This window comes from Delphinus delphis, chromosome 8 (genome assembly GCF_949987515.2).
Source record: "Delphinus delphis chromosome 8, mDelDel1.2, whole genome shotgun sequence".
Taxonomy (NCBI): domain Eukaryota; kingdom Metazoa; phylum Chordata; class Mammalia; order Artiodactyla; family Delphinidae; genus Delphinus; species Delphinus delphis.
Genome location: NC_082690.1, coordinates 59,829,659 through 59,844,445, shown reverse-complemented (window position 1 = coordinate 59,844,445; position 14,787 = coordinate 59,829,659). Strand labels below are relative to the sequence as shown.

General features: G+C 58.4%; 1 protein-coding gene across 3 annotated transcripts; it reads left to right on the top strand.

Moving 5' to 3' along the window:
* The first annotated feature begins 757 nt into the window (after positions 1–757).
* Positions 758–14,162, top strand: ATG16L2 (autophagy related 16 like 2). 3 transcript variants are annotated; one of them, XM_060017270.1, is made up of 19 exons: positions 758–889; positions 2,780–2,879; positions 3,423–3,525; positions 6,191–6,264; positions 6,571–6,822; positions 6,943–7,008; positions 7,334–7,447; positions 8,820–8,882; positions 9,490–9,598; positions 9,994–10,099; positions 10,828–10,898; positions 11,162–11,233; positions 11,346–11,466; positions 11,792–11,897; positions 12,570–12,719; positions 12,928–12,975; positions 13,082–13,183; positions 13,404–13,424; positions 13,530–14,162. In XM_060017270.1, the coding sequence occupies exons 1-19, from the start codon at positions 772–774 to the stop codon at positions 13,615–13,617; spliced, it is 1,884 nt and encodes a 627-aa protein (XP_059873253.1). In that variant the 5' UTR covers positions 758–771; the 3' UTR covers positions 13,618–14,162. The 3 variants fall into 3 exon arrangements, with proteins under 3 accessions (XP_059873253.1, XP_059873256.1, XP_059873255.1); XM_060017273.2 differs by lacking the exon at positions 8,820–8,882; XM_060017272.2 differs by lacking the exon at positions 13,404–13,424.
* Positions 14,163–14,787: the final 625 nt, after the last annotated feature.

Below are 14,787 nucleotides of genomic sequence, written 5' to 3'. Positions count from 1 at the left end.
ATTTTCTGCGACGAACTGGACCCTAAAACCTTGCTCCCCACAAGGGCAGTTCTGCCTCCCGTCCTTCCAGGCTCGAATCTGCTGGAAGTTTTTATGCCCTCGAACCTCTGCATTTGTTCTTCCAGCTGCCTGGAATCCGTTTCTCTCTCCTCCTGGCCAATGCCTATTGCCTCCCTTACGACCCAACTCAGTGCCATCACCTCCGCAAAGCAGGGCCTCCTCCCTTCAGTCCCTTCCTCTTCCGTGCTTTCTTATCTCGCTGTCATACATTGTCTGCCTTATGTCTGTGTCGTCTCCCCTCACCGATCTTGAAGGACTCGAGGGCAGGGTCCGGGTGTGAGAGGGGGGGTCTCCAGGTGCCCGGTTTAGAGAGCCGCCTGGTCCAGAGTGTCTGTTACTGTTGACTTCAGTCGGGGCGCGGTGGGGTTAAGGAACACAGGCTCCGGAGGCCCCGCCTGCGGAGCGCGCCAACAGGCGAGGGGGAAGCCGCCCCGGAGGCTCCGACCTCGCTCCTCGCTCTCTGCCCCGACAGCGATAGGAGACCCCACTCATGTGAGAGTTTTTGTGGGATCCGGGTGGTCTAGAGCCTGGGGCGGTTCCCCCCCACATTTTCGTTCCGTTCTCCCCCCCAAGACCACTCTTAGTACAATCCGGGGATTCCCCGCCGCTGCCCGCCCCCTGACGTCACGGAGTCCCCTTGGAGCCCCGCCCCTGCCCGGCCGCGCCTCCTTGGGCGGGGGGAGCGCGCGGTGCAGGCGGGAGAGGGCGGCCATGGCGGGGCCCAGCGACCCCGGCGTCCCCGCCGCCCGCTGGAAACGCCACATCGTGCGGCAGCTTCGACAGCGAGACCGAACGCAAAAGGCCCTCTTCCTGGAGCTGGTGCCGGCCTGTGAGTGCAGTGCGTCCCGGGGCCGTCGAGGGCATAGGGCTCCGGCGCGGGGAAGCATTTGTCTGGCCCCTCCGTCTGTGACCCAAGTGCCCCGACGCCTTTTCGCCTCCGAAGCCTGGGGCTTGCTGGACTCGCTGTCTCTTACGCGCTATCTCCGACTAGCCAGCGTTCCTGCCCTTTCCCGTCCAGGCTCTGCTCAGAGCCCCCTCCGGGACGGAGCTCCCTCCTAGTGCCCCTGCTATTGCTCGCCCCTCTGGGCCTGGCTCTGCCTTCCAGCGGCTGGGCTTCCTGTGCACGGCTTCATAAGCGAATGTTGGATTTTTAGGGTCTTTTAGACTTACCCTTCTTGGGCCGTCCCCGGGGTAGAGCCTGGTCAGTCCATTTGGTCCCCATAAGCACAGTGAAAGATCTCGGGGCTGTCCAGAGCAGCTACTTTTAAACTCTGAATCTCTAGGGAGGCAGTTCAGAGTCTGAGGCTCTGCCACTGATAGGTGATCCTGGCTCAGGTTTTTGGAGCATCTCTGTGCCCAACCAACCCCAGCCTGAGGGAGAAGCAGGGGGATTCAGGCTGCGGAGGGAGGTGGCTGAGCCTGGGGAAGTCAGATTCTCATAGTGTTTCTGCGGAGCTGGTCAGGAAGGGGTATGGCAGTTCGAGCCAGGATGAACAGGTGTGCACCTGTGTGTAGCACCTCTGGTCATCTGAGATTGTATGTTTGGGGGTTAAAAGTCTAATCACAGTCCCTCCAGCTCCATCACTGGTCCTAATCTTGGCTGCTGCTTAACCATCTCCCCACAGCCCCACAACTGAATTTGTTGCTCTTGTCCTGGGAGATTTCTTTGCAGCCTTCTGGGCTGCAGGTCCTCTCCGTTCAGGTATATGAGGCCAGCCCCCTGCCTCTAGGCAGCCTCACTTCTCCACTGCTCTGATGGACAATGGAACAGTCCAATTTGAGGGAGTCACCCCCATCCCCTGGGAGCTGCAAATCTGTGGGACTGGAGTGATCCTGGAGGGCTGAACTCAGAGACACTGGAAGTCCAGTCTTCTCTGTGGTCTTGGGCAGGTCATACCCCTAAGCCTCCTATTTCTCACTCATAAACTGGACAAAATGGCATCTTCTTTAGATTTGCTGGGGGTGAGGGTGGGGCAGAGCAATTCCCTGAGGGTTGGGGTGGGGTTTTGTGTGAGAACAAGGCCAGCAACCTAGGTGACCGACCTAGGTGACCTAGGTGACTGGTAGCGGACAGGAATAGGGAAAGGAGCTGAGGAGTTAGGCCTGGGCTTACCATCTCTACCCTACCTGGGCCTGGTGAGAAAAGAGGAAGTGACCATGGGTGGGGGTGGAGAGGCTGTATTCCAGGGTCTGTAGCAGAAACTACCAAACTCAAGGACTTTCTGTTCTGGCCTTGGGGAAGCCTTACACCAACCCTGGGGAAGTCAGGGTTGTTTTTTAGCCCAGAAAGAGCCCCTGGAAGGGAAGTATCTTGCCAAAGACCACAGGCTAGTGGAGCTCAGTTTGTTTCATCGCTCTCTGGGGACAGGCCCCGCCCTGGGTATCAACCCCTGGCCCCTTCCTTCCCTTGAGAACCTCAGCAGGCAGTACCCAGCCATCTCCTTCCCCTGCAGTGGTTGTCCTTCTGTGTCCCTGGGAGAGCAAGTCTTCTCCTGGGAGGGCCTGGGGGCTATGCTCTTAGAGGGTGTGCAAGGGCTGGAGGTCCTGATGGAGCTGCACAGCCACCCCTCAGGCAAGGGCAGAGCCCAGCCTGCCAGTAGCTCCCCATTCTGCATCCCTCGGCTCCTGCAGCCCTCCCAGCCAGAGAGGTAACTTGTATGCCTAGAGTCTCCTGGAAAGAGTCTGTCTGTGCTCCAGGCTCACCTTTTTGCACCCACAGATAACCGTCTCCTAGAGAAAGCGGAGCTGCTGGCCCAGTTCTCAGAGAAGCTGCAGCCAGAGCCCACCGATGTCACTCGGGCTCTCCACCAGGGCGGCTGGTGAGTGTTTGTATTTGTGGTCACAATGGGCTTCCTGTGCCTGGGCCCTGCCCCCAGTGGCTATGCGGGGTTCATTCTCTCCCAGGCACCTCATTGGCCCTTGGCTGCTGCCCAGGGGAGGGGGAGGCAGGCTCTCCAGCCTTCCCCCCGGGCCAGCTGCTCAGAATGTCCGTCTCTCTGCATTTGTCCTCCCACGCCCACACACCTCTGTCTTTTTCTGTTTGCTACCTGATGCCTACAGAAAGGGCACAATGCCACCTATTCCAAAGAGGGAGCGAAGATGAGAACCAGGAATGGGTTGGGGCTCAGAGCTGGGAGGTGCTTCTTGAGGGGGGTCCTGGCCTGGGAACTCCAGGCCTGGGGGAATCCAAGAGCAGACGTTCCCGGGCAGCTCTAGTTTCTGGAGACTTGCTCTTTCCTGTACTGACTTTCTGGCTCCCACCTTCCTCAGGAAAAAGTTCACGGCTCTGGTTTCAGACTGTTCGTGTGTATCCTCTGGCTGAATGGAGGGACAATGAACACCGCTCTCTGATTGGTTGACAGGGAGGAGGAGTCAGAGCCTGACTCAGACGGAGTCCCATCACCAGCAGCTCTGAGGGTGAAGTGGCAAGAGGAAGAGGAGGGGCTCCGGCTGCTGTGTGGAGAGGTAGGCTGGGCAAGGGGCTGAGAGAGAAAATGGGGTGGGCCCAGGATCCAGGACTCTGGGGCTGGGACATGTCATCCAAGGGAGTCAGCAAGTGAGGGAGATTCCAAAGTCCAGTGCCTTGAGGCCAGACAGGGGTCAGAGTGCTCTCTAGCTTGGCCCTGGCAGCCCAGGATGAAGTGGGCTCCAACAGCAGCGGGAGGAAGTGCAGTGAGAGCTCAGGGAGGGGTGTGTGAGGGATGCAGGAAACAGGCAGCCTCTGTTCCCCCTTCTGGATGGTCCAGCCTGCTCTGCTCACCACTTGCCCTGCAAACCTCAGGGCCCAGTACCAGCTGACACTCAATACACATTTGCAGACCAAAAGTAAGGTGGTCCATCTCCATGGCAGGGTGTGCTCGCCCCACCTGCCACTGCTTCCCCCCGCCCCTGCACCATGGTGTCTCTTGGCTTCTGGTTCACCACACTCTCCTGGTTTTCCTCTCACTTATGTAGCTGTTACTTCTGAACTTCCTTCTCTGGCTACTTTCCCTCCTTTTTAACTCCCTCCCTTAAGATGTGGGTGTTCTTTGGAGCTTGGGTGGGTTAACTGACTCCTAAGGACTTTCTGTTTGCTAACTCCCAGACCCATCTCTAGCTCAGCCTTCTCTTATGAGCTCCAGACTCTCTTGCTCAGCTGCTTTTTGGACTTCACGCCTAAAATCAGACTAACCATCACCCCTGTGATTATATGGCCAACACCACGTTGAGAACGCTGGGCTAAGCGTTACTTCAGCTAATCCTCTGCAACTTTATATTTCAGAGGAAACGAAAGCTTAGAGAGCTGGAGCCAGGATTTGAACTCTCTCCCGCACAAATCCCCTTTCTGTGATCTCCATTCATTCTTTCAACAAATATTTATTGACAGTCACTATATCCAAGGCATAGGCAATGCAGCAGTAAACAGGACCTGGCCCCATGGAGCTTCCAGTCCACTGGAGGAGGCTGAGGGGCCAGTAAGCACCTACCTAGTTACCACATGCCAAGTCCCTTGCTCAACTAATGTGTATTTGGGGCTATGAACCTAGTGGTAGCCTCTCCCTCAGAGCCCCTGTTGTAGTTGCAACTCTACATTTGAGAGGTGATTCTCAAAATCTGAGCCCCCTTCTGGGCTGTGAGAACCCCGAGAACTGGGATGCCTTTGGTTTGCCTCCATTGTATCCCTGGGGCCTGTCTCCACAGTCCATGCTACTGAATATTTGTAGACTAGGTGATAAATGAGATAGATCATCCCCCCCTCCACTGGTAGTCACCAGGCTGGAAACCCAGGGACACCTCTAACCCCTAGCAGCCTTACATCCTGAGCTAGTCACCAGCTCATGGATCCTGCCTCCAAATCCATCAACTTCCATTTTTTGTGCCCTGTCTGCCTGGTCCAAGTTACTCTCATTCCTTGCTGGACCACTCCTCTTTTGGCACCCCCATCCATTCTCCATTCTCTACTCAGAGTGATTTTTTTTTTTTTTTTTTTTTGGCTGTACGCGGGCCTCTCACTGTTGTGGCCTCTCCCGTTGTGGAGCACAGGCTCCAGACGCGCAGGCTCAGCGGCCATGGCTCACGGGCCCAGCCACTCCGCGGCATGTGGGATCCTCCCGGACCAGGGCACGAACCCGTATCCCCTGCATCCACCGCGCCACCAGGGAAGCCCAGAAGCCCAGAGTAATATATTTTAATAATAAAAATGATCTCCAGGGCTTCCCTGGTGGCGCAGTGGTTGAGAGTCCGCCTGCCGATGCAGGGGATATGGGTTCGTGCCCTGGACCCACTGACCCCTCAGTTCTGTGGTTTCCCCAGCTCTTGGCTCTCGGATGAAGGACTGTTCAGTGGGGCGGGGGACAGATGAGATGACGCTCACCCCCACTCTGGGGCTGGGGGCAGCTCTGGTATTCAGTCTGGGCCTGGCGCTCCCACAGTCCATTCCTGTTAGCCTGTGTGCCTCTGCTCAGAGCTCCTTCTTGCTCTCTGGGATCTACGCTTGGGTAGGCCAGGGCTTGGAGAGGTGGGGAAAAGAACACACATCCCTTGAACCCTTCCTATACCCCAGCGCTTTACTTGGAGCATGTTAGGTGGCCTGGGTTCAGATCTCAGTTCTGCTGTGTGACTTTGGGCAAGACACTGAACCTCTCTGTGTCAATGTCCTCATGTGTAAAATGGGGGAGAATGGCAGTTCCTACCGGATTAAAAGAGTTAATACTGTAGAGTGCTCGGAATAAGACCTAGCACACTTAAGTGCTATAGAACCAATCATCATTATTTGAGATACTGTTCCTTATAGTAATTCCGTGTTACCCAGTGAGGTAAGCACAACCATTCCCACTGGACAGGTGAAGAAACAGAGCTGGTTTAGAGCAGTTAAATGACTACCCCGGGTCACAGAGAATATAAGTGGCACTGCCAGAATTGAAACTCGGGTGTTAGGCTTCAGAGCCTAAGGCCCTTCCGTTGATCCCTGAAACAGCAGTGCATTCCTGTGCTTGGTGCAACGCCTGTCTGCGCCTCAGCTTTCTCTTGAGCTAGGGGGCGGGTGAGAGGAGAGGCAGACCCTGTCCTACTAGCCTCTCGGCCAGAGAGGGGCTGGAGGCCCTGCCCAGAGGCACCCATGCCTACCTGTCCGGCCCCTCCGCCGCTGCAGATGGCCTACCAGGTGGTGGAGAAGAGCGCAGCCCTGGGCACCCTGGAGTCACAGCTGGGGGAGCGGCAAAGCAGGTGAGGCGCGGGCGGTGCGAGAGGGGTCCCCCCCCCGCGCACCTTGGGGAGGCTTGGGGCCATCACTGCCAGGGGGAGGGGACAGGGTCACCCCGCGGGTCTCCGGAAGGGCCCGACAGCTTTCCCACGTCCTCAAACGTCCCCCAGGCCTGTGGCTGGTCGCAGAGGCCAGGAACTGCAGGACTGCGAAGGCTTGGTCGGAGACGTGGCTTAGCCGGCCGGCTGGCCGCGTGGCCAGGGGCAAGTTTGTCCCAGCTCCAAGACTGGTTCCCCAGGGCGGTGATGGAGGTTCTTCGCGTTCTCCAGGCTGGCAGCTCTGGAGGCCCGCGTGGCGCAGCTGCAGGAGGCGCGGGAGAAGGAGGAGGGACAGGTGGATGCGCGGCGCGCGCTGAACGCGGCACAGTGGGCGGCCTATGAGGCGCTGCGCGTGCACGTCGGGCACCAGGAGGCGGCTCTGCGCAGGCTCGAGGAGGAGGCACGCGACCTGCTGGATCGGCTGGTGCGGCGCAAAGCGCGCGCCGCAGCCGAGCGCAACCTGCGCAACGAGCGCCGCGAGAGGTGAGAGCGCTGGGCCCGCCCTTCGGGGACGTGAGTGGTGGCGTGGCCTGCCGGGGAGGGGCCGGCCCCGCCTTCCGGGCACGGGAGCGACCCGACTCTCAGGAGGTTTTTCTGTCCCAGGGCCAAACAGGCGCGGGTGTCCCAGGAGCTGAAGAAGGCAGCCAAGCGGACAGTGAGCATAAGCGAGTAAGAATGAGGATGCGCCTGAGACCTGCCTGCCGAGGCTCTGCCGCGGGCTCTGCCCCGTGGCCGCTACAGTTCTACCCCGCCCCCACCTGCCTGCGGCCATCGGTGCACCTTACTGCAAGTGTGCACAGCCGCGGTGCCGAGGCCCCCAGGCAGAACGAGCCCAGGACACGTGCAGACACGTGTGGTCGTAGGAGCCAGCACCTGTGCCTGCCACACGTGCGTCCACAGGAACACCCTCATCTCTGGGTCTGCACATCCTCACCGTGGCGCGGAGGGGCTGGCCTGGTCCCTTAGCCATTCTGAGCTTAATTCTCTCCCCCAGGAGCCCAGACACATTAGGCGATGGGATCAGAGAGGAAGCAGACACTCTGGCTCTGGCAGCTGAGCCAGCGTTCCTGGAGAGTGAGGCTGGTGAGAAATGGAAGAGGCCCTTCAGGTGAGCACTGTCCCACAGCTCTGAGCTGGGTCCCATCCCAGAGTCTTCCTCTAGGACCTTGGGCCAGCTCTTGGGTTGAGAGGGGGCTTGAGAAGAGACTGGGGTACAGCTTGGACCCCAGGACAGATCTGACCTCCACTGCCTGGAGCCACTTAGGGTCAGTGCCGCCTCCGGGACCCCAACCTCTGTCCTCACCCCCTTTTTCTCCTTACCAGGACCAGAGCTCTGGGGGTGGGATGTCAGGCTGGTGAAAGGGTGTGACCAGGAGGGAACCTGTTGGCAAGGTCCAGGGTTCAGCTGTCACAGGCATGTGTGTGCATACACAGGGACGTCAGAGCATATGTGTGTACAAGCTTAGGTAAGCGTACCTGAATGCCTGTGAAGCATGTGTAGATGGGAGCTCATATGGGTGGGACCTGATTGAGGCTTCAGTCCTTGGATGCCCCTCACCCCCAGTCTGCCCTGTCTGTCTTGATTTGCCTGGCATTGAGACTGCCCTCCCCGCATTCCCCAGCCTGTAAGCTCTCCTCCAGTCCTTTCATTTTTTTAAATTTTTAAAATATTTATTTTTGGCTGCATTGGGTCTTCGTTGCTGCACGCGGGTTTTCTCTAGTTGCGGCGAGTGGGGGCTACTCTTCGTTGCGGTGCGTGGGCTTCTCATTGCGGTGGCTTCTCTTGTTGTGGAGCACAGGCTCCAGGCGCGCGGGCTTCAGTAGTTGTGGCACGCAGGCTCAGTAGTTGTGGCTCACGAGCTCTAGAGCGCAGGCTCGGTAGTTGTGGCACACGGGCTTAGTTGCTCTGCGGCATGTGGGATCTTCCCAGACCAGGGCTTGAACCCATGTCCCCTGCATTGGCAGGCGGATTCTTAACCACTGCACCACCAGGGAAGCCCCTGCAGCCTTCTCTTGCAGGTCGCTGGTGTCCAGGCCTCAGCGTAGTGAAGGAACCCTGGGGAGGGGCATGAGATGCAGTCCCCAAAGCCTTAGCCCTGGCGGGCCAGGTCATCTCAGGACACATGATCTCCTGGGTATTTTTGGGATCTAGGTTTCCCAGCCCCTGCTCCCAGCCTTGTGCTTTCTCAGCCTGGGGGCACCTTCACCCCCTTCCATAGGCCCCAGCTCAGCCTCCCATGAAATTTTGTTGGGGGGCACTTGGGTGGTGAGGCAGGTCTTAACCATCATGGTGAAACTGGGAGACTTCATTCCAAATCCCTCCCTTCCTCCATCTTCCTGGGACTCCTCTGGGTCATCGTGCTCTCCTGGCCTTGGAGGAGCAAAGTTCTTGTCCAGGCTCAAGAGTGTAGGGATGAATGACTGCTGTCTGCACAGCCATCGGCCAGTCCCTTAGCACATCTCTCTCAATTCTGCCCCAGGTCTGCCTCCGCCACCTCCCTGACGTTGTCCCGCTGTGTGGATGTGGTGAAGGGGCTTCTGGAGTAAGTGTGTGTGTGCACCAACATGTGTGTGAAGGTGCTGGGCCCCTTGGATGCGTGTGTCAGGCTCCTGGAGCCCAGGCTTGGGCTGTGTATGTGTCTCAGTGTGTCCTTCCGTATGTTGCCCAGCACTCTGTGTGTGAGTCTCTGCTGAGTCCCAGAGGCAGGAGCTGGGTGCATGGCCTCATTCCCAGCCCCTGCCTGGCTATCTTCCAGGCTCTGGCCCTCATCCTGGGTCATCACAGGGGACCAAAAGCTCCAGCCTGAGGCCAGAAAGGAGCTACTACTCATTTGGGAAATGGAGGTTCAGAAATGTCAGGGATTCGTTCAGGGTCACAGTGCCAAGCAGTGGCCAGGCCAGGACTGAAACCCTGCTCCGAGGTTTCTCTGCATCCACCACCAACCCTGCCCTGCCTGTGTGCCTGTCTTGGTGCCCCTACTGTCTCCACATTGACTCCTGGGTCAGAGGCTGGTGGGGACCATGCCTGCTGCACCTCCTGGCCATGTTCTGCTGCCTTCCGTGTCTGCTTCCTGTTGTTGCTGCTTCAGGAGAGCTCGAGGCTCCCGTGTCAGAGGCCTTGCTGAATGCCCTCCTGACCCCCTCCTGCAGTTTCAAGAAGAGGAGAGGCCACTCAGTTGGGGGAGCCCCTGAGCAGCGATACCAGAGCATCCCTGTGTGTGTGGCCGCCCGACTTCCTACCCGAGCTCAGGATGTGCTGGTAAGGAGGAGCTGGGCCAAGTGCATGGGGTACGATATGGGAGTGCAGGTCCCAGGAGTGGTCCAAGGAGGCTGGGGAAGCAAGGATGGGCCCCTCACTGGGAGCAGGAGTTTTCCTCCCACAGCTTGTGGTGGGAGCCCTTCGGCATTTTATAATGAGGGAGAGACAGGAGGCCGGGAGACCAGGAGGCCAGGTAGTGGAGTATTGGGAACATGGCGGGAGGCTGCTGCAGGGGTCCAGTCAGAGGTGATGAGCCCTGGTGGGGCTGAGTTTGAAACTCAGTGTTCGAACAGAGACCTGATGTGTGCAAGAATGCGTGACAGAGAGCTGTGCGCGTGAGCAAAGAGGTGTGTGTGGCAAGGACCAGGGGCACCGACCTCCCCTTTTCCCCACAGGATGCCCACCTCTCCGAGGTCAATGCTGTTCGTTTTGGCCCCAGTAGCAGCCTCCTGGCCACTGGAGGGGCTGACCGCCTCATCCTCCTCTGGAATGTCGTGGGAGGTGAGGGTCCCTGCCCACAGGCCAGCCTCACCTTCAGCTTGCTCCTTGGTGGGAAGGGTCTTGAGTCTTTGCGTTTCCTCACCTGGGACATTCTTGTGGGCAGCGGCAAGAGTTCTGGGCTCACTGCTCCTAAGAAGGGCAGAGCCTCCCACTTCCTGAAGTCGAGGCCTGCGGGGTGGGGAGGGCTGAGCTCAGATGGTCCCTGTTGGGGTGGTGGAGGCACCATGTCACGAGGTTCTACAGGGACAGGCCCTTGAGGAGCAGGTCCCTTGGGCCCCCCCACCAGGCCACCTCCTCTTCTAGTGCCACTGAGCCCTCAGAACTCAGTCGTGAGGCAGATGTTAGCTATCTACTCTGTGTTCTGTAGCGGGGGGTGTACTGGGGAGTGAGAGCTGGCTCCCAGAGGCTTCCTGGAGGAGGTGAGTCTCCAGCTGGCCTGGCTCTGGCTTGCCGTGTGACCTAGGGACAGTCCCTTCTCTCTGGTCTTTTCCAGACATCCGCGAGATGACCTGCAGCCCCCCGGGGCCCTCTGCTGGCAGTTCAGGAAGGTGCAGCCTCCAGCTAGACCCCCCACCCACCCCCCAACCCTGGCCGCTCCCCCAAGAACAGGCCCAGCACTTCTGTTCTCTAATTTAGGAGAGATTCATCTTCCCACTCACAGTCCAGGCTCCTCTGTTTCGTGAGATTAGTGACTTCACTTCACTTGTCCCTTCTCCTGGTCCCCCCAGGGCGCCTGGAGGCCAACCAGACCCTTGAAGGAGCTGGCGGCAGCATCACCAGTGTGGACTTTGACCCCTCGGTGAGAGGACCTGGGGGGCATAGGATGTCCCTCCCCCAGTTTCCACACTGGGCAGGTGGGGGCTTTGGGGCCTGAGGGAACATCACGGGTATCCTAGAGCTCCTACACAATCCTCCTCCCTGGGCCTCGATTCTCCCCTGCCTACCTGGGTGACCTGGGCTGGGGGAAGCTCTGAGGCAGCCCTGACCCTAGCTCTCTGGCCTGCAGTTGCCTCTGGCCAGGCCCAGGTTCAGGACCTATCCTTTCCCCTCCTATCTCCCCAGGGCTCCCAGGTACTGGCAGCTACTTACAATAAGGCCGCCCAGCTTTGGAAGGTTGGGGAGGCACAGTCCAAGGTGAGGCCTGACTGGGGAGGCAGCCTGGGGGTCAGGGGTCATGCCTTGGGCCTGGAGGGGTTTGTTATGGGGTCTTGGCCATACCCTTGATGCATATCTGGGATGGTGGCAGGAGACACTATCTGGACACACAGACAAGGTAACAGCTGCCAAATTCAAGCTAACGATGCATCAGGCGGTGACCGGGAGCCGGGACCGGACAGTGAAGGAGTGGGACCTCGGCCGAGCCTACTGTGAGGCCCAACCCTCCCCTTTCCCAACGGCCAGGACCCTGCCAGGCTATGGGGGACCTCAGCCTGCTCTCTGGGAGTGGCTTCAAGATTTACAGGCATTTGGGATGAAACCTCCCAAGGCCCCTCTTCTGTCCCCCCATCGATGATGCTTTCCCTGGTTTCTAGGTGACCTCAGGCTTTGGGCTGGGAAACAGGGGACCTGGGTTATAGTTTTGGGAGGACACCTTACCTCTGGGGCTTCTGGGCCTCAGCTTCTCCATACATCCAGTGGGTTGGCTCCTGATAACCCTTCTCTGAGGCTGGGGCTCTACTCCTTGGTCCCTAGGTTCCAGGACCATCAATGTCCTTTCCTACTGTAACGATGTGGTGTGTGGGGACCATGTCATCATTAGTGGTCACAATGACCAGAAGATCCGCTTCTGGGACAGCAGGTGATAGGCGCAGGCTGTGGGTAGTGGAGGTGGGGGCAGGGCTTCTGTATTCTCTTCCTTTTTCTAGCCATGGAGCTGCTGAGGGTACCTTGGGGAAGCGAGGCTCTGGTGGCCTCTGTGCTGGGCTCGGCCCCTTGAAGGCTCAGCTGCCCTTGGAGACCTGTCTCCTTCTTATTGGCCCTCGGTCCAACCAAGGGACCCTGCCTGGGTCTTGCCAACCAAGATGGAGAATCTCTTTTTTCCCATATAATCACCACTTTTTAGTCAAAAGGAACAAAAGTTATATTGTTTTCTGAGCCTAAGAGCCCAGCATTAGGCTTGAATGGTTTATAAAAGCCAGTGCTGGAACCAGTGCCAGAGCCAGTGCCAGGCCTGCCTCAGGCTGCTTCTTACTCATCTGCAGAGATTGCCTTTTGAAACCCTTTGCACTCTCTTTCACATATTTAAAGACAGACTTGCATTGCTTCCCCGCCCCCACCCCCAGCACTTATTTTAGTGACCCAAGGGTTTAGTAAGTTCCTGATGGAAGGGGCTGGCTGCAGGGGGAGGTTAGTTGTCAGCCTTGGCCTTAATGGCCTGAGACCAGGGGGGGCCTCTGGACTTCGTTAGTCTGTCAGGAGCACCTTGTCAGGGTGGCTGCTGCTCATCCTCGCCTTTGTCCCTGCTCCTCAGGGGACCCCGCTGCACCCAGGTCATCCCTGTGCAGGGCCGGGTCACCTCCCTGAGCCTCAGCCACGACCAGCTGCATCTGCTCAGCTGTTCCCGAGACGACACGCTCAAGGTCATCGACCTGCGTGTCAGCAACGTCCGCCAGGTGTTCAGGTACCTGCTTTGTGCCCACTGATCCTGTGGCTTTGGCTGTGGCAGCCGGGCCTTGTCCCCTGTAAAAGGCCCGTCAGCGGGGGGCCCTCCCTGGAGGCCCCTCTGGATCAGGGCCTGGTGAGGTGGCCAAGCCCTTGCCGGAGAGAGGAAGCTCCGTAAGTTCCTGGCTGAGCCACCTCCATCCTGACCCGACCCTGTCTGTTCTCAGGGCTGATGGCTTCAGGTGCGGTTCTGACTGGACCAAAGCTGTGTTCAGGTGTGTCCATGAGAGCACAGCACCCATGCCTGAGTGTGTCCCATCTGTCTGTGTCTGTGTCCTTACCTCTAATCTCCTCTCTCTGGCTGTGCTGTGGCCCCTGCAGCCCAGACAGAAGCTACGCACTGGCAGGTTCCTGGGATGGAGCTCTTTACATCTGGGATGTAGACACTGGGAAACTGGAGAGTAGCCTTCGGGGACCCCATTGGTGAGCACGGCCACTGCCCACCCACCTGCCCACCCCAGCCCCAGTACCCCACCCCCGGCCCTGCCCCAGTCCTGCTAAGCTGATTCCAGGTCCTGACATGCTGGGCATCCTGGAACCCCCAGCCCTTGTCCCGTACCTTCCATTCCCTGCCCCCCAACCTGAGCCCTTCATAGTTCACAAGGTGTCTTCCCATGTGCACCTGGGTCTGCTCTCACCACAGCCCTCTGAGCCCATTTTACAGGTGAGGAGATGGGCTCAGAGAGGGCTTCAAAATGCCCAGGTCCAGTAATGAGGGGCAGAGCCCAGCAGTGGACGCCCCCTGAAGCCTGCCTCTCCCTCTCCTCAGCGCTGCCGTCAATGCCGTGGCCTGGTGCTACTCTGGGAGCCACGTGGTGAGCGTGGACCAAGCCAGGAAGGTTGTGCTCTGGCACTAGTGCCACGACTCCCCTGCCTGAGCTGGAGCTCTAGTCCAAAGCCTGAAGCTGGAGGACAGCTTCCCACTGCCCCAGAGGCTCCAGGGCCAGTAGGGGTGCAGGGAAGGGGGTGGCATTTAGTGGGTAAGAAGGCCTGGCAGGACCTGGCCTGTTTGTTTAAAAACAAAGTGTGGGTTGGGGGGGATTACTGTATTGTTTTTTTATCTCTGGCAAAAGTGGAAAAAAATTACATTTAAACTGGCGTCTGCTTGCCTCTTTGCAGCATTCAGGGAACAGGGAAGCCTTTGGGTGGAGGCTCAGGGAGACCCAGGCTGGGCTCCCTTTCCTCCCCACCCCGCACAGAGCTGGGCAGAGCTGGCCCGCCTTCTGTGCTGACAGCATGAAGAAAGGCCCAGAGGCAGCAAAGGACAGTGGCTTTTGGAGCAGTGGAAATTTCATCCTCGGTCTAAGCTGGTCCTGGTCCTTGGGCCCTTCTGTTTCAGACACCCAGAGTAGACCGAGGCTGAGGAGGGGCCGTGTGAATTCTGAGGAGGGAGCAGGGGAGACAGCCGAGAGGGGCCCTGTGGAAAGGATCCTGAAAAACCAGAGTGATGTCAAGTACTCGGTACAACAGGCCTGCCTTTAGACCGGGGCCGCATTCTTGCCCCAGAGGCAGACCCCTTGTGTGGCGGGGAGGACATCCGTGGGCTGGGCCTGGGCCTCGCTTACATCAGCATCAGATTTAAGCCACACAACAAGCATCTGGAGTACATGGCAGACCCAATAGGGTGGAACCTGGGCACTCCCATTCCCTTCCCCAACCTGGGGCGTGGAGGAGGGTCAGTGGGACGGCCATTGCCAGTCACCAGGTGTTGAAGGGGACTTCTGTCCCTGAGTGATAGGGGCTGACCTCTGGGGGGTCCGCGCAGTTGAGATTCAAGGCTTTACTCTAGAACTCTCAGCCTCCTTTATTACCTTACAGTGTCTCTCCTGAGTCCCAGCGTTTTGCAGACTATTTCCAGGATGGGCAGGAGAGAGCTAAGAGCCAGGACTCTGCAGCTAGACTGTCTGGGTTTGAATCTCTGCTATTTAGTAGCAGAATGATTTTGAGCAAGTTACTTAATGTCTTTGTGCCATAGTTTCCTCCTGTGTAAAATGGGAAAATAGCAGTATCTACCTCAAAGACTGTTG